This window comes from Erpetoichthys calabaricus, chromosome 1, assembly GCF_900747795.2.
Source record: "Erpetoichthys calabaricus chromosome 1, fErpCal1.3, whole genome shotgun sequence".
Classification (NCBI taxonomy): Eukaryota; Metazoa; Chordata; class Cladistia; order Polypteriformes; family Polypteridae; genus Erpetoichthys; species Erpetoichthys calabaricus.
The window spans coordinates 47,813,153-47,835,605 of record NC_041394.2 but is presented as its reverse complement, the minus strand read 5'-3'; the positions used below and the strand labels follow the sequence as shown (position 1 = coordinate 47,835,605).

Here is a 22,453-nt window from a genome sequence, read left to right as displayed (position 1 = left end):
GGGACAATATTTACTTTTATAATAGCCAATCTGGATTAAAAGATAGGGGCCAAGAGGTTCAGGCATAGAGAGAGTCCTTGGTGTTTTTAAAATATATTTTTAATTTAATGAGGCAATATCATGAAGGGAAGGTAATAAAAAGACATTTCATAGAATGAAAAATTAGGTCAGCTAAGGGGGAACAGGACTGACTACTGAACAAATTAAGAGGAAAATGAGCTAACTGGGACCAATTGATTGAACTGGATGCAGGCTTGAAGGAGCCAGATAAGTTAAAAAACATGAAAGATCAAATGCTGCATACATGAGAGAAAGCAGGATATAATCGGTTTAACTCTTTTAGGGCTAATTTTTTTTTTTTCTTTTCTCCCAGGGCTGAATATTTTTCCAAAAACTAGCATTTTTTAAAAAAGAACACAAAGCAATTGTTTAACATATCAAATCAACAAAAAATATTTACTTTTGACAAATGTTACTGTCTTGCATGTTGTATGAGCTTGTATACTGTATGATTTCACATACATATCACATACATTTTACACAGCAAAGTCCTGCAAAATCTGATCTCGCTCAAAGCAGCCAATTTCAGTCATTGCCACATTGCACTCCTTACAATATGTGTTGCTTTGGTGCCTATTTTTCAATTGTCTGTTGCTGCACTTTCTCACATATATTGTTAGTGTGTACTGTAGAGAGACAAGTCACCCATTTGCCATCGTGCCATGCCACTGCCACCAAGTTTTCTGCCTGCATGAAAACCGTATTGTCACCTCTTTTCATCTTCTGAAACTTTATGAACTTTATGTATGGCATTATAGCCTGGCTCACCCCATGGGATTTGCTTCTGTTTATTACAGAAGTGAATAAAACTTTGCAGCAGCACGTACCTATCACCACGCTGCATAACCTGCCCAAAGCCACCAGGGGACAAAACACGTTTGGACCAATGCTCCCTGAAGTTATATCACCAGTTCTGTCCCATCTCTATTTGTAATGCCACAGCGCGCTTCATCTCGTCTTTTGTTGTGGGTTTCCACTTTGAAAAACGAGAATGCGATGCAAATGCAGCCCGCGATTCAAAAAAATTCTCTGCCTACCTGTTTGTCTCGTCTGACAGTAGCTGAAAAGCAGCATCAGGAGAGAGCAGCCTGAAGTACAGCAGCTGGTGATCTGTCGTGTCCAACAGCAAGCCATGCCGTCTTGTAAACTCCGGTAGCCAGATCGGCTCTCAACGGATCAATGTCTGTGTATTTATCCCATGCGAACCTTGCCGTAGATGCATCGGCTGCGCGAAGGCACTCAACTGGCAGCAGATCCGCTGGCGCGGCATCGGCTGTTGTCTGATCAGCTGATGCCGGCTTCTCACTCTCTTGCTCGATCTCCTGATCACTGCCAATAAAATCCGATTCTGAAAAATCAAGAGTCCGACTCCGCGATAATGCGCAAAACATAGTCTGCCGAGTGTTTTCTTTTCTGCACTCGCTTCGCTCCCTTGTCACATGTCGATGCCATCTTGCCATTGTTTATATTTCGCAACTCACACACACGCAAGGATTATTTGCCGAGTCAACGAGTCTAGCATTCCTCCAAGCACAGAGGGAATGCCTGTGACGTGACAGTGAGATTTGTCGCCATTAACAGCTGATTGTCGCCCTCTATCCCTGGATGTCGACTTTTGTTGACATTCGCCTTCAACCCCTCCTGTCGACAAAAGCCGACATCTGCCCTAAAAGAGTTCAAGCACCCTTTCATGGCTCCTTTAGACACCTTACAGTTAAGTTTGTGAGAGATATAGTGAAGGGAGATGAGTAAAATGTCCTGACCATAATATAGGTCTTACTAAACTCCTTGCAATACATGGCCTTCCAAAGTTCCCTGAGCTGAATACCTTTTCAGTGTCTTAAGTAGAGCAAAGCTGGTACACAAAGGAGACTGTGTGCTGTTGCGATAATATGGAAAAGACATCTCATATTTTCTGTTTTCTGCCAAGACTTGAATTGACATAGAAATTTAAAGATAAATATGCTATGCCAAGAGCTTAGCAAGCAGTTTTGCTTCTTAATTCATGAAAAATATCAGCCGGTTGAACAATCTATTAGCTCTTTACCTTTTTTTAACAAATGAGTAATCATGGCAGTGTTAACAAAATAATTTATTTGGAAGATGGAGATGACAGACTTTAATACAGGTAAAATTCCGTTACAACGAATATCTTTACAACAAAATTTTCATTACAATGAAGTGTTTTTATTGTCCCAACAGTTTTTCCATATGACATGAGTCTATAGAAATCATGTTACTATGAAATACATTCAGCAGATACTTTCTTAACAACAAAGTGCCCAAAAGACCTTGAAATGCCTGAATGAATCATCCTTATCCACAAAGCAGTTCGCTCTGTGGTCGCAGCTTAGTTGTGCACAACTATCCCCAAACAGAAACATTGTAAAAAAATTTTTTGTTTGTTTCTTCGAACTTTCCTCATACTTTTTTTGCTGTTTTTGTTTTCTGTGATATCTTTTGCTTATTGCTCATCAAAATTTGAAAGCCAGCCATTGGAATTTAACTCATTGTCACCCTCCTATAGAAATGGAAGACATGAAAAAACGACAACAGCTCATATTAAAAAAAAAATTTTTACATTTTTGTGGCTCTTGATTCCGGCAAAAAGAAAAAAAGACGCCATTGACACTGTCAACTTTCTTGAAAGACCGAGCAAAAAAAAAAAAAGAAAAATCTCAGGTTGCAAACATATACGAATTGCTGCATTTGAAGACGTTGAAAAAGCAGTTTCCACACTTAGATAATGTTTGCATTTAATTCCTCCCACCCAATTGCACAGCAGTGCTTCTGCCATTGTTATTTGGGCATCATTCGCACCCTGGAAGTGTATTATCGCAAGGAAATGCTGAGAAAAATTCTCGTCAGCATAAATTGTAGACAGGAGGAGATTAAAATTAATGTGAAAGAAGCTATTGAAATAATTGCCAACTCCTGAACACAAGTTAAAGAAAGCACTATAGTGACAAATACAGAATCTCATTACTACAAAATTTTCATTACAACGAAATATTTTTTAGGTCCCTGGCTGTTCTGTTGTAACAGAATTTTACCTGTATTTGAAAAAGGGGGGATGATATTTGCTTTCAAAACTTTGTAAAAAAAACTTCAGGCAACGGCCCATCTGGCACTGGTGACTTCCAAGATTGCAAATAGTTTAAAGCCTCTTTATTTTAGCAACAGCAATACTTACATCAAGAGTAAGGGTATTGTCATCTGAAAGTTAATGTGTTTCTGATTAAATGGGAAGAAATTGGGTTCAGCAGTGTTGCAGTTGCAAAGAGAAGAAAATAAATTACAAAAATTACATTTTTTAATGCAATCCCTAAATGTGTTAGTTTAACTCTTTTAGGGCGAATGTTGACTTATGTCGACAGCAGGGGTAGAGGGCAACAAAACTCATAGTCGCATCCCAGGCATTTCCTCTCTGCTTGAAGGAATGTGAGACTCATTGACTTGGCATCTAATCCTTACGTGTGCGTGAGTTACGAAATGTAAACAAATGTAGACAAAGGCAAGATGGCATCGACATCTCATGAGGGAGCACAGCGAGTGCAGAAAAGAAAATACTCAGCAGATGATGTTTTTCGCATTATTGCTGAGTCGGACTGTGATTTTTCAGAATCTGATTTTGTTGACGGTGATCAGGAGCCGGCATCAGCTGATCGGACACCAGCTGATGCAGCCCCAGCTGATCAGCTGCTAGCTGAGCGCATTCGTGCAGCCGATGCACCTATGGTAAGGTTCTCATGGGAGGAATACCCAGACATTGATCCGTGGGAGCCAAACTGGCTACTGGACTTCACAAGACAGCATGGCTTGCTGTTGGACCCGACAGATTACCAGCCGCTGGACTACTTCAATCTGCTTTTTCCTGAGACTGCTTTTCAACTACTGTCAGACGAGACAAACAGGTATGCAGAGTAATTTTTTGAATCGCAGGCTGTGCTTACACCGCATTCTTGTTTTTCAAAGTGGAAACCCACAACAAAAGACGAGATGAAGGGCTTTGTGGCATTACAAATAGAGCTGCGACTAGACTGGCGATATAACTTCAGGGAGCATTGGTCCAAACGTGCTTTGTCCCCTGGTGGCTTTGGACAGGTTATGCCGCGTGATAGGTACATGATGCTGCAAAGTTTTATTCACTTCTGTGATATCCAGAAGCCAATCCCAAGAGGTGAGCCAGGCTATAACCCCATGTGTAAAGTTCATCCCCTGCTTGACATTGTGGAACCAACATATAAACAATTTTATCAGCCTGGCCGTGATTTATATGTGGCTGAATCTATGATAAAATACAAGGGACGCCTTTTTTTGTGCCAATATATGCCAGACAAGCCCACAAAGTATGGCATAAAGGATTTTGTACTGGCAGAAGCAAGCACTGGTTTCTGCCTGAAAGTAATTACATATACATTAAGTATTCCTTTCAAAGAGAGAACTGTCCCTTGACAAGTCAGGTTGTGCTAGAGCTGCTTCAGGGCTATGAACATTTGGGTCATGTTGTGTACATGGAACAATTTTTATACATCACCAGAATTGTTCATGGAGCTACAGAGCAGGGGAATTGGAGCTTGTGACACAGTGAGGGTGAATAGGAGATTCATGCCTTCAGAGCTGAAGCCAGACAGGCTGAAGATGAAAAGAGGTGACAATATGGTTTTCATGCAGGCGGATAACTTGGTGGCATTGGCATGGCATGATGTACACACTAACAATATATGTGAGAAAGTTATTCGTCAAAAAGGAAATCCAGAAGGTAGGAAGCTGGACAAGCCATTTGCTTTTGACGAGTATAACTGGAAAATGGTTGGAGTTGATCGACTGGATCAGATGCTGGGGTCATACGCTTATGGCCATAAGTCCACCAAGTGGTACCACACTGTGTACCATCGAATGCGTGAGATTGCACTTACAAATGGCTATATATTATTCAAGCAGGCAAACAGTGACAGCACTATGACTGTGACAGATTTCTGCAAGAAGGTGGTTGACAGCTTGCTGGCAGAGTATGCTGCAGTGCCTTTGGCAAAATGAGGAAGGCCATCACAAAGAGCAGTGTCAGACAGGCTGACTGAGCGCCACTTTCCTGCAACATATGAGGACAAAAAATACAAACCTGATTGTCTGTTGCTGCACACAACACAATTGAAAGGAGGCACCAGTGCAACACATATTGTAAGTAGTGCAATGTGGCAATGCATGCAGTTAGCTGCTTTGAGCGATATCATACTTTGCAGGACTTCGCTGTGCAACATGTACAATATGTGAAATCATATAGTATGCAGGCTCATAGAACATGAAAGACAGTAACATTTGTCAAAAATAAATATTTTTTTATTGATTTGATATATTAAACCATTGCTTTGTGTTCTTTTTTTTAAAAAAAGTTAGTTTTTGGAAAAATATTCAGCGCTGGGAGAAAAGAAGCAAAAAAAAAAATTAGCCCTGAAACAGTTCCGGTCAATTTGTCCCCGCTTTATACTTTAATGGCACTAACTGAATCTGTCTATTAATGGCTCTTGATAGTTTCCTGTGTTTCTTGATAATTGTCTTCATTCACACACTTCAGTTATTGGATCATAAAATACAGTGTATCGTATTGAATCAGTAAGAGACACAATTTGACTAATTTTTGTATGCATTGCTTCATATATAAACTAGCTCTTCAAAGTCCAGAGAGTAACATGAGAATAAAAGCAGCCCTGTCCCTGGTGACACATTTCCGTGGAGCTTTTTCGGTCACTCATGGAGGGATATCTGACATGAAACAGCATTGTAGCAGGTGGTACCCTTGTCCAAGCGGCCAATGAGCAAATGACACAGAGTGGAATTGCTTGATTCCTTATACAACACACAGACTTTCCTCAACACAGACATGGTATCTTGTTGTTTAATTGTATGTTACCTACTGTAGCCAAGATTATAGTCTATATTACATTGGAAACGGCAAAACTAGGCAATAATCAGTACAACTTCATCATGCTAATATTTACATCCATTTGGGCTAAAGGTATAGATACTTATTTTATAATTTACTAGGCGTCTCTGATCACTGCTCACTTTGCTTGGCAACCCCCTGGGGTAGGTGCTGCGGTCCAGACGCTCAATGGGTGTTGGGGCGCCCCACCATTACAGAAAGCGATTGTATTTAAAGAGGTGGTACATAGAAGAGTATGTGGAGTGTGGGAGGAAGACGGTTTGGTCCTTTAGTTATTATTGAATGAAAATCTGTAAACTTGAGTGTTTCACTACAACTGTCTAATTTAAATACCAGCGAATAATAAAATGTAGTAAAAAGTAAAAAAAAAAAAAAAAAAAGAAGTAAAATGTAATAAGTAAATGTAAAAATCTTTTTTGTTCTTTTTTTTTTTTTTTGACATTCATTGGCAATTGTTGCTGTTTTTCTATCGCGATCTAAAATTTGACATTGTTGAATAGATAATTTGGTTTTCTGCCTTGCCATTATCACCGACTGTGTTGAAGTGTGATAAACCAATGCTTTGCTTAAGGGATAAGTGCAGTTTTTTTCAAGTCAGTTATTTGTTCACAATCGTGATATAAACTTTCCATATAAAACTGCATTGTATTGTAAAGCTGCCCTCCAAAATAAAATTTGCTTGCTGCTCTAGCCAAATTAAGAACTTTATTTTTCCCTAGGATGGAAATTTGGCTTTTTACAGAATCAATGGCAGACACGAAAGCAAGCATTATAAGGAGAGCTTAAGGCCAGTGTGCAGTGAAGAGTACACCCAAAGCTTCAGCGTACACATGCTCTGTTCACACACTGATTTTCAGTTCACTGTGGTATCGTGAATGCTCAAAGAAAAAAACAATGTGCACTCCAAATTGAGTTTAAGCACACAAAAGCATATCATTCAGTTAACTTTACAATAATTCTAACTTCTAATACAGTTCATTTAACTAATGAAATTTGTTTCATTAGCGGAGTAACACTAGGTGGTAGATTCTGGGATAGGGTCCTGCATGACTGAAGATTTAGAAACAAGCCACTGCAGATTCTCGAGGATGCATAAGCAACGAAGGAAGACACAGACTCGGTGAAGTTATTTCATGTTACTGATTGTTTAACATGGTACCATTCACATTATTCATACATTCCTACAAAATGAAATTAACTAGACTTCTTGTTGCTGTTTATAAAGATGTTATGTATTTGTAATTGGCTCTTTGAATTGTGTGTGTTTGAATTTGTGAGTTGTGGCTCTGGAAAGAAGTTTGTAAAATGATTGAATCAAATTGCTTACAGTCATATGAAAAAGTTTGGGAACCCCTCTTAATTCTTTGGATTTTTGTTTATCATTGGCTGAGCTTTCAAAGTAGCAACTTCCTTTTAATATATGAAATGCCTTATGGAAACAGTAGTATTTCAGCAGTGACATTATGTTTATTGGATTAACAGAAAATATGCTGTATGCATCATAACAAAATTAGACAGGTGCATACATTTGGGCACCCCAATAGAGATATTACATCAATACTTAGTTGAGCCTCGTTTTGCAAATAGCCTCTAGATGCCTCCTATAGCCTTTGATGAGTGTCTGGATGGAGGTATTTTTGACCTTTCTTCCATACAAAATCTTTCTGTTCAGTTAAATTTGATGGTTGCCAAGCATGGACAGCCTGCTTCAAATCATCCCATAGATTTTCAATGGTATTCAAGTCAGGGGACTGTGACGGCCATTCCAGAACATTGTGCTTCTCCCTCTGCATGAATGTCTTTGTACATTTCAAACTGTGTTTTGGGTCATTGTCTTGGTGGAATATCCAACCCCTGCGTAACTTCAACTTTGTGACTGATGCTTGAACATTATCCTGAAGAATTTGTTGATATTGGGTTGAATTCATCCAACCCTTGACTTTAACACTAGAATTACCAGAGCCTACGAAAAAACTCGTAGATCCGTCCCACATTAAATCGCTTCGCACCTCTCCGTCAGCATCGTTTGTCCTGTAAATGTGTCGATAAGCAGCAAGCAGCCTGCTATCACATCCCCCACCGCCGCACAGTTTTCTCAGCTCAAGTCTGTTTACCTGCGTGTCAGTTGCTTAGAGTTGTATAGAGTGGGAAGTCAAGCAAAATGACATCCATCCATCCACAACTTTTATAAATACTCTGTCGTTATTTGGAACACATGCATTTCATGTGTGTTCCGTGTCTACAACGATCTATGTAAACACATTGTTAAAACAAACATTTTTCATGTTTTAGTAATAATTGACAAAATGTAGACATGAAGTGTATAATGTGTGAAGCCTGAAGTCCAAATATCAAAGAAACACTTTCACTAAAGGTTCAAATATAACGGTGCGCTTTTATTCAAAAATATAACTGCAGAAAAAGAACCCGCGTTAGGGTGCGACATTGACACGCATTTGCTACGACTGCTTCGGTGGTGCAATGGTATCAACTGTTGACTGGTAATCAAAACTTCACGGGTTCATTCCTGGACGAGTCCATTTTGAGAAGTGGGCTGCTCGTATTCTTACTATTTTAGACTAAAAACATACATTTGATTCCAGTCTGTAACAGCCAGTGTAATTTATGAAACTTGTAAAGGTTAGCTTTGTTTTTTTTTTATATATTCAGTTTTATTCTCTCAGCTGCGTTCACGATTGAACTCCCAAGTCCCCACCCCCCCGACTTTGCATTTGACACTGCTGTTTTCACATAGACCCGCTATAACAGAGGTGAACTCAGATGACTGCGACGGTTCTACACGGAGCAAGAATGCACCTCGCACTTTTGCCATTGCTGTACTTTGTATATGTACATGGGAAGCTCTGCACTCTGCTTGTGACTTTACGCTGTAGGAAGTAAATAAAGGTAAATAACATTCGATCTGGCTCTAACAAACAAAGTACAGCGACGGCAGCTTCCACCTGCAGCTATAGACTCTTCAGTATACAAGCGACTCTCCACGCTAGTGTTTAGATTTGGACGGTGTATGTACCCCCCAAAATAGTTTAACTGCATTCTTGTACCATTGCTTGCGTACTAAAGTGTCAGCCAGCACTTTTCGTGGCATTACACGAATTTTTTGAGCATGCCCTCTGCAATTTACTTGTGACTTTATGCTGTAGGAAGTAAGTAAATAACGTTCGATCTGGCTTTTATGTAAGTAACATATAAATGTTAATTTTTGGGCACATGCACCGTCCTTACGTACACCGTCCTTTGTATGTAAGAGCCAGATCAAATGTTATTTACTTACTTCCTACAGCATAAAGTCACAAGTAGTGTGCAGAGCTTCCCATGTACATATACAAAGTACAGCAATGGCAAAAGTGCGAAGTACATTCTTGCTCCGATGTAGAACCGTCGCCGTCATCTGAGTTCACCTCTGTTATAGCGTGTCTATGTGAAAACAGCAGTGTCAAATGCGAGATGGTGGGGGGGGGGGGTGTGAATGGTTTCATGAACGCAGCTGAGAGAATGAAACTGAACAAAAAAAGTTTGATGCTTTACAAGTATCATAAATTACACTGGCTGTTACAGACTGGAATCAAATGTATGTTTTTATTCTAAAATAGTAAGAATATGAGCAGCCCACTTCTCAAAACAGACTCGTCTAGGATCAAACCCGCAAACTTTTTATTACCAGTCAACAGTTGATACCTTTGCACCACCGAAGCAGTCGTAGCAAATGCGTGTCAATGTCGCACCCTAATGCGGGTTCTTTTTCTGCAGTTATATTTTTGAATAAAAGCGCACTTGTTCTGTTATATTTGTACCTTTTGTGAAAGTGTTTGATATTTGGACTTCAGGCTTCACACATTATACACTTCATGTTGTGAAAGGGTGTGTCCCGGACACAGACAGACAGACATGTTTACAGCCATCACCAAACGTTTATTAGACACAACTACTATTATATACAAAGTCCTTACGTGCACCACACCAATCCCCCCCCCCCCCCCCCCACAGTCTCTCACAAGTCCTGGCTCCTTCAGCCTTCTCTTCTTTTCCACACAACACACAGGGCCTCTCCTCGCACCCTCTGCACCGGTCTTGTCCACCTCCTACCCGACTCCAGCCTTGATTGCAGGGCAGCGGCTCCTTAAATAGGCGGCTGATTGCGTGCCGCACCCAGCCACCTGCGACAATGTCTACATTTTGTCAATTTATTACTAAAACATGAAAAACGTTTCCGTTTTAACAATGTGTTTACATACACTGCCTGGCCAAAAAATAAGTCGCCACCAAAAAAAAAAGGTGAGACACTCCAATATTTTGTTGGACCGCCTTTAGCTTTGATTACGGCACACATTTGCTGTGGCATTGTTTCGATAAGCTTCTGCAGTGTCACAAGATTTAGTTCCATCCAGTGTTGCATTCATTTTTCACCAAGATCTTGCATTGATGATGGTAGAGTCTGACCGCTGCATAAAGCCTTCTCCAGCACATCCCAAAGATTCTCAGTGGGGTTAAGGTCTGGACTCTGTGGTGGCCAATCTTTCACAGTTTGAGCCTGCTGAATCCTGGCATTGTCATCTTGGAATATGCCCATGCCTTACGGCAACACAGCTGTTCAGTCCCAATCCCTTGAGTTCCCTTCGCATTGTGCGTGTGGAAATGCTCTTACTTTCACTATTAAACATAGACCCGAGTTCTACTGTTGTTTTTCTTCGATTTGATTTCGCCAAACGTTTAAGTGATCGCCGATCACAATCATTCAGGATTTTTTTCCGGCCACATTTCTTCCTCGAAGATGATGGGTCCCCACTATCCTTCCAGTTTTTAATAATGCGTTGGACAGTTCTTAACCCAATTTTAGTAGTTTCTGCAATCTCCTTAGATGTTTTCTCTGCTTGATACATGCCAATGATTTGACCCTTCTCAAACAGACTAACATCTTTTCCACGACCACGAGATGTGTCTTATACATGGTTGTTTAAGAAATGAGAAGCAACTCATTGCACCAGTTGGGGTTAAATGACTTGTTGCCAGCTGAAAGATAATCGCCCATGCAGTAATTATCCAATAGGAGGCTCGTACCTATTTGCTTAGTTAAATCCAGGTGGCGACTTTTTTTGGGCCAGGCAGTGTAGATCGTTGTAGACACGGAACACACATGAAATGCATGTGTTCCAAATAACGATATAATATTTATAAAAGTTGTGGATGGATTGATGTCATTTTGCTTGACTTCTCACTCTATACAACTCTAAGCAACTGACACGCAGGTAAACAGACTTGAGCTGAGAAAACTGTGTGGCGGTGGGAGATGTGATAGCAGGCTGCTTGCTGCTTATCGACACATTTACAGGACAAAAGATGCTGACGGAGAGGTGCGAAGCGATTTAAGGTGGGACGGATCTACGAGTTTTTTCGTAGGCTCTGGTAATTCTAGTGTTAAAGTCAAGGGTTGGATGAATTCAACCCAATATCAACAAATTCTTCAGGATAATGTTCAAACATCAGTCACAAACTTGAAGTTACGCAGGGGTTGGATATTCCACCAAGACAATGACCCAAAACATAGTTTGAAATGTACAAAGACATTCATGCAGAGGGAGAAGCACAATGTTCTGGAATGGCCGTCACAGTCCCCTGACTTGAATATCACTGAAAATCTATGGGATGATTTGAAGCAGGCTGTCCATGCTCGGCAACCATCAAATTTAACTGAACAGAAGAGATTTTGTATGGAAGAAAGGTCAAAAATACCTCCATCCAGACACTCATCAAAGGCTATAGGAGGTGCCTAGAGGCTGTTGTATTTGCAAAAGGAGGCTCAACTAAGTATTGATGTAATACTTAAATGTAAGCGATTTAAGGTGGGACGGATCTACGAATTTTTTTTGTAGGCTCTGGCTATTCTAGTGTTAACAAGGGCCCCAGTCCCTGAACTAGCCACACAGCCCCACAGCATGATGGAACCTCCCACCAAATTTGACAGTAGGTAGCATGTGTTTTTCTTGGAATGCGGTGTTCTACTTCCGCAATGCAAAGCACTTTTTGTTATGACTCATTAGTCCAAAGCACTTGTTCCAAAATGAATCTGGCCTGTCTAAATGAGCATTTGCATACAACAAACAACTCTGTTTATGGCGTGAGTGCAGAAATGGCTTCTTTCTCATCACCGTGCCATACAGATGTTCTTTGTGCAAATTGCGCTGAATTGTAGAACGATGTACAGATACACCATCTGCAGCAAGATGTTCTTGCAGGTCTTTGCAGGTGATCTGTGGGTTGTCTCACAATCCTGCGCATATGCTGCTCCTGCATTTTTCTTGGCCTGCCAGACCTGGGTTTAACAGCAGCTGTGCCTGTGGCCTTCCATTTTCTGATTCCATTCCTTACAGTTGAAACTGACAGTTTAAACCTCTGAGAGAGCTTTTTGTAGCCTTCCCCTAAACCATGATACTGAACAATCTTTGTTTTCAGATCTTTTGAGAGTTGCTTTGAGGATCCCATGCTGTCACTGTTCAGAGGAGAGTCAAAGGGATGCACAACTTGCAATTGACCATCTTATATATACCTTTTCTCATGATTGGACACACCTGTCTATGAAGTTCAAGGCTTAACGAGATAATCCAACTAATTTGGTGTTGCAAGTAATCAGTATTGAGCAGTTACGTACATTTAAATCCGCAAAATTACAAGGGCACCCAAATTCTTGCACAGCCAGTTTTTCACATTTTGATTTAATTTCATACAACTAAATATTGCTTCACTAAAAATCTTTGTTTGGAAAATACCCCAGTACTCAGATGTGCCTAGGAAATGAAAGACATGCCACTGTTATCTTTTTTTGTTGAAAGTAAATTATTATGCAGGTTGAGAGGGGTTCCCAAACTTTTTCGTATGACTGTATTTGTTTTGTTTATATTCATCTTTGTCAATATATAATCTTTTTTCACTGTTGAATTTAGAGGATTTCTGTAAGTTCAATAAGATCTTTTGATGGTCTTGAAAATGTTATTAGTGGTTCACCATTTCTGGGCTTTTCCCACTACCAGTGATACTGGTATACCACCCATCTCTGTGCAAAGCTATACCAATGAAGTTATGAATAACATACATTTGACTCCTTGTATTGTACAAGTTTCAAATATTGGTCTGTGTTACATATACTTTAATGTACCTCTTGGGTGGCAGAATGGGTAGCATTTTTGTTATCTTTAACAATATTAGTGTTGGGGGTAAAAACAAACCTGTTTTGCACTTCATTGTTTCAGCACTGTGGCCAGTTTTGATTTTTCATTAAAACTTCATCAGCAGTTTTAGTTGCGTTTGCATATAGTATGCAAAGCACCTGTTATGATACCAATGTGTCTCTGTCTGTCTGTGCAGAACAACTTTGCCCCCATGAGGACAATTATTGTTGAAATGTGACACACTTATTCCTCAAGGAAGTTTGTTGGGACAGTTCAATTTTTGTTGCAATATCTTGAACAGATTGTGCTATACAGTTTTATACATTTTTACATTTTCAAAATCTACCATTGAAAATGTTTGGTGTGACCAACCACAAATTAGTTTACTTTTCAATTTTCCCTTGACAGCAGTTACACCAACTTTTATATTTTGTATATTTTCCTCTTTTTCACCTCTGATGGGGATTTTTTTGCAATCAATAAACACCTAATACAAGTTAATTAAACTCCACCAGACTGAATAGGAAGATAGAAAGTCATTGTTATGGGCTGCTTGAGTGGATGGGACTGCAAATAGGAATTGATAAATCCAGTGCATGCACAGGGAAACCTCTGTATTAGCAAAATATTTCTGCTTTATGTAGCCTTCCCTGTAGCACAACCGAAAGATTATGATTGCATCAGCACCTGAGTCCTCCTGATGCTTTAAGTCACAATAAGTAAATTAAATGATTTTCATAACCATTTAAGTATAAAATGCAAGCAAGGTAAACAAAGACTTATTGTGATATGAATGATTTACCCTGTGACATTATACCGAAAAGTAAATAAATATTTACTCAGTATTAACCTTACAATAAGTCAACATCATTGCCTCATTATGTACAGATTACAATGATTCACTATTTCACTTTCAGTATAATTTACTAGGGTAGTCAGATGTCCAATTTCAGGCTATTTTCCCCCTATAAATAATTGGAGAATATTAATATATCTTGGTTTTAACAGACTAACCATCTAGTAAAACACAGCTCTGTCAAAACATCTTCACAAAATATTGAGAACAGGACCTATAAAGCTTTATGTGGTAAGGTCATATGCTTGCTCCTCCACACTCTCTTCGAAGTAGTAATATATGTATATAATAGCATGGTAAAAGCTCAGGAGAGGGAAAAGTTGATTAAGAACTTGTATTAAATTTGAACATCATCATGACAAGGCCTTAAAACAAGACAAAAACAGAGTACTGCAATTTGTGTTTCACATCAATAACTGGTTCTTCATTTCCCCCTCTCCTCGTGCCCTGGTCTATCTCTAATGATCACATGATAAAACAGGCATTAAACATATGAGGATGGCTTAATGTGTTGCCATACATTATACACAAGTGTTTCGGTTTGAGACTTCGAAAATCTGGTCACCCTATAATTTGCCATCAGGGTGCCACATTCACTTGACATCCATAATGGTCAGTTGCTATAATAGTTTGCTATTCACTTCTGTTATTCCCTAATATTTGCCATAACTGAATAGCTATGCAAGTCCCATTTCATAAAAATTACAACGGCCAGACATGCTCAAACAAAAAAAAAATTATAAAAGTTTTTGTTTAGGTTATGATAATTGGCAATTGCAAATTGTGAGGGGAGTGTATGTGTGTATATGAGTGTGTGAGAATGGTCCAAGTGATGCACTAGCATGTCCATGCCTGTTTTCAACATTTTGCCCAATCCTGGTGAGATAGATTTTGTCCCCTGAATCCGATTGAGAAGGTTGAGGAAACTACCTACTGGACTCAGTCCCTTGAGGGCTACAATGCTTGCGTGGTCCTCAAACGCATTAATGTATTTTCTGTCATTTTTAAATATATTTTTACAGCTGTTTATCTGCATCCTTAATGAAGTGTTATGGGTTATGTTAGTTTATTATCATTTAAGATCATTCTTCATGGAAGGGGGGAAAAAAACTGAGCTAAAGTTTGAAATTTACTTTTCTATTAACTAGTTTAAATGTGATTTTCTTGGCCTTATCAAGATATTTAAATATGACCTAGTTTTGTGTAGCTATTACAACCATGTTAAATAATACAAATTCTCATCAGTATACAGCCATTTGTGTTAGACTTTAGTTACTTAATACATAGTATATTGTTTTGGAAATTGTATGCTTTGTTTTTACGTTTCCATTATCTGTTTATTTACTATTGTTTACTTTTACTGAGGATCAGGTGTTAAGACGAATTCCATTGTTGTATAGTGAATATTGCACTGAAATGTTTCCATTTGTTTTCTTAATAAATACAAAATATTTTGACCACTTTGTTTCAGGAGGTTGACTTACAATGCACAAGAAAAACTGACAATGCGGAAATCAGTCTGAAGATAAAGATGACAAGCATCCTTCCACCCAACTCGAATCTTTGCATTCCATTCTACAATGTTGTGTTGAGGAGGTGTGGGATATTTTTTAAGTAAAAAAAAAAACTAAATTACAGTATTTACAGTACTAGTGCAGTTTTAAAAATATTTTTAAGAAAAATGTTGCAGAAAAACCTCTTGACCTTTTTTTAACTCAGTTTTTATAAAAAGTACAGATAGTCCCCGAGTTACGGACATCTGACATACGACTTACGAACGGTGCTGCAGCTGCTCCTTCATCTATCTGGGGGACGCGACACAGACTCCTCAGAAACTGCCACTCTGTCATTTCTGGTCTGGGGACACTGCAAGTGTTGCCTGCAGGGGGGCGGTTTCGCCGTTCGCGCAGTGTAGTGTCCCTTGGGTGGCTCCGTTTGATGAATGGTGGTGGGGGGGGCTGCACCCCATTCATTCTCAGTGGGCGGCTGGGTGTGCGGCAAGTGATTGTGTGCAGGACGGAGGCTTGATGGGGTATTTTGCTGCCCATCCACCACGCCGCCGCAGCTACTGCTTCTGACTGGATGGGGCAGAGGGGGTTATTTCACTGCTGGCCCACAACACCGCCTTGCAGTGTCCCTCGAATGGCTGCCTCGTTCATTCTTGGTGGGCGACTGGTGATGTTGCTAGTGGTGACCCAGTTGTGGCTGAATGGAGGCCATTGAGAGTGAATGGGGTGGTTGGGGACAGCATTGTAGTGTGCCTCGGGTGGCCACCTGTTGATTGGGGGCGTTGGTGGGCGATTCACTACCTGCTTTTGGCTGCGCCCTGTTCGCTATCGGTGGGCTGACGCTGCAGGCAGCATACTATACGAGGTGCGATCCAAAAGTTCCTGGAATGCATTTATTTAAAAGCAATTTATTTATAACAATTAATGGTGAACAGTTCCTTCAAAATAGTCACCCGCTGAGTTGATACACCAGTTCCAAGGAGATTTAAACCTTTCGAAGCACCTCTGGAAGTCGTTTTTTGTCAGTGTGTTCAAGACGTCGGTTGTTACCGCTTGGATCTCCTCCACCGTCTTCAAATCTGCGTCCCTTGAGCCTCATCTTCATCTTAGGAAATAAAAAAATCAGACGGCGCTAAATCAGGGGAATATGGAGGGTGGGGAATGGCAGTAAACTTTGTAGAAGCCAAAAATTTGCGCGCAATCAGATGTGTAAGCTGGTGCATGGTTGTGATGCAAAAGAAATGACTTGTCAGCCCACATCTGAGGATGTGTTCAGCGAATTCAATTTCGCAAATGCTTTAGAACATCCCTGTAGAATGCTTGTTTCAACATTTAATGACTTTCTTTTGCTGTTTTTCCCAGTTTAAACCAGAATTTAACACACACTCTTTGCTCTTTCAAATCACTTTTTCACGAGCAACCCTTCACAGACAAAACCGAAGTTTAAACGAGAACTGCGACTTGAAAAACAACTGCGCTGACGTTATAACGCATGATAATAGCTCTCAAGGACAACTTGAACTGCTATCTATCGGCGATTTAATATAACCAAACCCTTCTGGCTGCAAAATAAATGCATTCCGGGAACTTTTGGATCGCACCTCGTATGCAAGTGGAGGTGACTATGGTGGGCGGGTGGTGAACCACCCCTCGCCGCCCCCTTTCATTCTCAATAGCAAGCCTGCTTGTACTGTTATGTACATAGCAGGAAGTTGTCTCTCGTCGGTATACCAGACATGCTGATGAGGGGTGCCTTCCTGGTGTGATAGTGTGTACAGTGCTGTGCAGAAGAGCTCATCTTAACCTTTTGTCTTCACCCTTCAACAATGTCTCTGAAACACAAATCTGATGCAAGTGCTGGTGATACAGTAAAGAAGAGGAAAACCATCACCATGGAAAATAAAGTAGAAATAATAAAAAGATCAGAGAGAGGTGAAACTCCATCATTCATTGGCAGAGCACTTGGTTACAGTTGGTCAACAATAGCATTTATTAAAAAAATGTACCTGTTCCAACTTGCATACAAATTCAACTTAAGAACAAACCTATAGTCCCTATCTTGTAGGTAACCCGGGCACTGCCTATACTATAATAAAAAAAGTATTAAATGTATATTAGAGTATAATTAGATTCATATTAGTAAATAAGTCCACAGAAGAGTAAAACAGTGCAACATAGTAATATTTGGAATTGACTGATAAATATCCTTTACCTTTTTTTTTTTTTATACCTCTATAGAGTAATGAAGATACTGGATTTCAAACTAATTGGAAGGAACCATTATGACCCAAAACGTGCTGTTGTTCTAGGAAAACATAGGTTTGTTTTCCCAATTACTTCTTGATTTTTGAAATCCTGCCAGTGAAAATATGGCATTAATCACAACTGATATTGTAACCTTGCATATGAGAAATTAAAATACAGTAATTGCAAATTATATGAATTAGAGACCTGATTCCAACACACTACCCACATTTACCTCTAGAATTACCAAAGCTTACGAAAAAACTTGTAAATCCGGCCCACCTTAAATCCACTCGCACCTCTCTATTCAGCGTCCTTTGTGTTGTAAATGTGTCGATAAGTCCAAGCAGCAAACAGCCTGCTATACCATCCCCCTCACCGCTTTAGAAACGACAAAAACCTCTCCCAACTGAAGCCTTGTTTATCAGGGTGTCCTAGAGCTGTATAAGCTTAAAAAAAAATTATTTGGAACACATGCATTTCACGTGTGTTCCGTGTCTATAAAGATCTGTCTATGTAAGTGTAGGATGACAGAAATGTTGAACACATACCGATAAGACAGATTTTTTTTCCATGTTTTAGTACTAACAATAAAATTTTGATATGAAGTGTATGTGTGAAGACCAAATATCAAATAAGCACTTTCACAAAACGTACAAGTATAACAAAACCAGTGCGCTTTTATTCAAGACTATAACTGAAGATTAGTGTGGCTTTTTATCTTGACTTCTTTGGTAGTATAGCGGTAAGAACTGCTGACTCCTATTCAGAAGGTCCCGGGTTCTAGTCTTAACGTGTCCCAAATAAACATTTTGAGTAGTGAGCTGCTCTTATTGTTACTATTATACAATAAAAACATTCATTTGATTTGAGTCTGTAACAGCCGGTGTAAATGTATGGTACTTGTAAAGTTTAGCATTTTTTTTTTTTATTCAGTTTTATTTTGTCAGTCGCATTCATGCCTGCCCCAATCTGACACTGCTGTTTTCAAATATAACAGAGGTGAACTCGGATTGGAGAAAGAGAAAGAGAAGCCCTCCCCCAAGAAACGTCCACTCACATATGAGAACAACGCAGCTTGCACAAGGCGTAAAGACGAAAGATGGCACCGTTTCGATGCAGGACGAGGTCTGCCATCATCCTGCCAATCAGTCTGCTCTACACTTGTCCTTCAAAGAAACAGCACGGCTTACAGAGCTCACCAACGTATCGTGCAAACTCCTGCTTGGGATTGCTTTGTGATGATCTTTACAGAAGAAACATTTATATGTTACTTATATAAAAGCCAAATCGAATGTTATTTACCTTGATTTATTTGTTTATTTTCCTACAACTCAAAGTCACAAGTACATTGCAGAGCTTCCTCTGTTTGATCGACAAGGGCATGCTCACAAATTACATGTGTAATGCCATGAAAAAATGCTGGCTGACACTTTAGTATGCGAGCAATGGTACGAGAATGCAGTTAGACTTCTTTTTTGGGCACATACACCGTCCAGATCTAAACACTAGCATGGAGAGTTGCTATACTACCAAAGAAGTCACGACAAAAAGCCGCACTAACCCGATTTTCTTTTTCTTCAGTTATAGTCTTGAATAAAAGCGCACTTGTTTTGTTATACTTGTACCTTTTGTGAAAGTGCTTATTTGATATTTGGACTTAAGTCTTCACACATTATACACTTAATGTCAAAATTTTATTGTTAGTACTAAAACATGGAAAAAAGTTGGTCTTTTAGGTATGTGTTCAACATTTCTGTTATGCTACACTTACTGTACATAGACAGTAGATCTTTGTAGACACGGAACACACATGAAATGCATGTGTTCCAAATAACGATATATTTGTTTAGCCTATACAGCTCTAGGACTCCCTGATAAACAAGGCTTCAGTTGGGAGAGGTTTTTGTCGTTTCTAAAGCGGTTGGGGGGATGGTATAGCAGGCTGCTTGCGGCTTGGGCTTATCGACACATTTACAACACAAAGGACGGAGTTTTTGTCGTAAGCTTTGGTAATTCTAGTGTTTAAGTAAATTTTAACAAAAAGAAAATGTTACTGTAGAAGAAAGGAATGAAGAATTAGCAGTACAGATTTTTTAATGTGGAAAGTTAATCATAATAGTTGTAATGTTTTATGTATAAAGTTTCTCATTTCAGTTGGGTTCTGTTAGAAACATTGCATTTCTCACCAGAGGGGGAAAAAAACTCAGACATACTATGAAGCAGAACCACTTGAATACTTTCTTCGTTCAAGTCAAACTGAAATTCTTTTCAGACAGCTCTACTGAGCAGCAAATTCTTTTTCTTTTTTTTTTTAAATTTACATGCTATTTTATTAGGTACTTCTATTTTATCTGTTAAGTACTTTCCTGAAATATCTACCATGTGTTTCTGTAGCATCACAGTGATGTATAAATGATCGTCGTGAGCCCTATTCCACAAAGTAAAGGCATTTATTGAGAAAAGCATCCTGTAGTATATATAGTACAGTGTCATCGGAACCATGTGCATGGAACTTTTTCACTCTCATATGCGCTGGAATGGGGGGTTGGGTGGAAGTGGCTTTTAAGGTTGAGATCTTGGGACAAATGTGGGATGACAAATTGTCACTAATTTTAAATGGAAAACTCCAATTAAAAAAATGTATGAACAAAATGCATTGCATTGTAAAAAATTCTTTTTTTCTTAGTTTTAAAGTTCAATTGTAATGGTATTTTTGGTAATCATGTTTTTATTATAACATACTCGTAGATATACAGGTATAACAGACAAATATCTGAACAGCAGAGAAAAAAAAAAAAAGTATCCTCCCACCCTTTTTAGCTACCCTCCCTGCCTTGAGAAAAGGTGAATGTTAAGTTAAGCAAAAAAGAAAAAATAGAACAGCACCAATAATTATTCAAAAGTCCTTGATTATTTAATATACTGTCAGTCTGTGATCTTATCACTCAATATTTAAACATACGCTTTTGGTCACACTTCAAATTATTCACTCTACAGAGTATATTGTCTCTCTCTCTTGTTTTATACACTGTGCCAGCTGTATTCAGCAGAGGGCACTAGCTCCCTGAAAATACAATTCTTTAATAGGGCTATAGTTAGGTGTTTTACAAACAGGGAAAAATGTGCAGTTAGCTTGTTTTAATGTTGGTGGTTTCTTTTGACTCTCAAAGCAAGCAATGAGTGGAATAGTTTTACTTGTAAAGTAGTTTCCTTCCTTTATTTGTTGAAAGGCTTCCTGCTTCTACCAGGACATACAGTATTTCTTTAGGCTTCTGCTATTCATAGTCTCTAATAGTGGTAATGTTACCTATTTAGGCAATCACCTTTTCAAAAAGTTGAATAGTAATCTGCACTAACTTGATGTACACCCTGTTAGTAAAGGCATCCATTTTCTGTTCTCATATGACATAAAACCTCTGCTTCAATGTCACTGATTAAACCTCATGCTGTTTTCTATCCTTCATTGACTGTTAGATCTTTCAGGAAAACACTGAATGTTTAACATACTATTTAATAGCATCTGTCTGCATTTAACTTTTGATTATTTTACTTTATTTTTAGTATGATGTAAATAGAACTTGGCTTATAATATTTTGGCTCGCAGTGATGCATAAATTATTAAATTGTACAGGGTATATAATTAAAAAAAATTTAATGTCAATAACCTTTGACTCACTAAGCCAAAATATCAGCATTATCTGCCCTGGAAGTTAATTCAATACTAAACTTTCAGTTGTGTGTAAGAGTCTTCTCTCAGTTTACCTGTTACCTTTATATTTTCAATGATAAGAATATTTAGATAAAAATTAAATGCAGTAATTTAGTTTTAGTGTAAGTAAATATATTTACTAATTGTATCACATGAAATTAACTAGCAGCTGTTGCTAGATTTGAGTAGTTGAGTCAGTGAAGTCAAGTCAATTTTATTCATAGAGAGCATTTAAAAACAGCAGAACTCGACCAAAGTAATGTATAGCTGCCATAAATGTACCAATATATTTATACAGTAAAAAAGTACACCAAAAATAAATGCACACATACAAGTTTAATAAAACTAAGGCAAATCATAAGCTCTTAAGTGGGATTTAAAAGTGATCACAATTAGTGGTGACCTAATATAAAAGATAGATTATTCCAAAGCTTTAGGCAGCTAGTGCAAAAGTATGGTCCCCTCTAACCTCAAGTCTACACTAGATCTCGGCACAATCCTTAACTTATGGTCAGAGGACCAAAGTGATCGTGAAGGAGAGCAATGGTGCAAGAGGTCAGTAAGATAGAAGGGGGCTAAACCATTCAGGGACTTAGACAGTAAAATTTTAAACTCAATCCTATAGTGAACAGGATGCCAGTGAAAAGAAGCTAAGACTAGTGTGATGTGATTCTGTTTTTGTGTGCCGTTAGAAGCCTGAGAGCAGTGTTCTGGACTAACTGAAGATGAGCTTCAAGGAATAACTGATTAACTCCAATGTATAATGAGTTGCAATAGTCAAGTAGATACGAGATGGAACACATGACTCAGTGTTTCTAAATCATGTACAGAAAGAAAGGGCTTGAAATTAGCCAGTACCTTGAGCTGATAGAAACAGGCTTTTAACAGTGGACTTTGTTTATCAAATTTGAGGGATTTATGAAAAATCACACCAACTTTTTTTTT

General features: G+C 38.9%; 1 protein-coding gene across 1 annotated transcript in view; it reads left to right on the top strand.

Annotated features, from left to right (window-relative positions):
* piwil2 (piwi-like RNA-mediated gene silencing 2) overlaps window positions 1-22,453 on the top strand; it is a 211,332-nt gene that overhangs the window by 84,679 nt on the left and 104,200 nt on the right. The window contains exons 6-7 of the mRNA XM_051924076.1: window positions 15,516-15,640; window positions 17,791-17,871. Of these exons, the coding sequence (XP_051780036.1) occupies window positions 15,516-15,640; window positions 17,791-17,871 (206 nt within the window). The remainder of the gene's footprint in view (window positions 1-15,515; window positions 15,641-17,790; window positions 17,872-22,453) is intronic.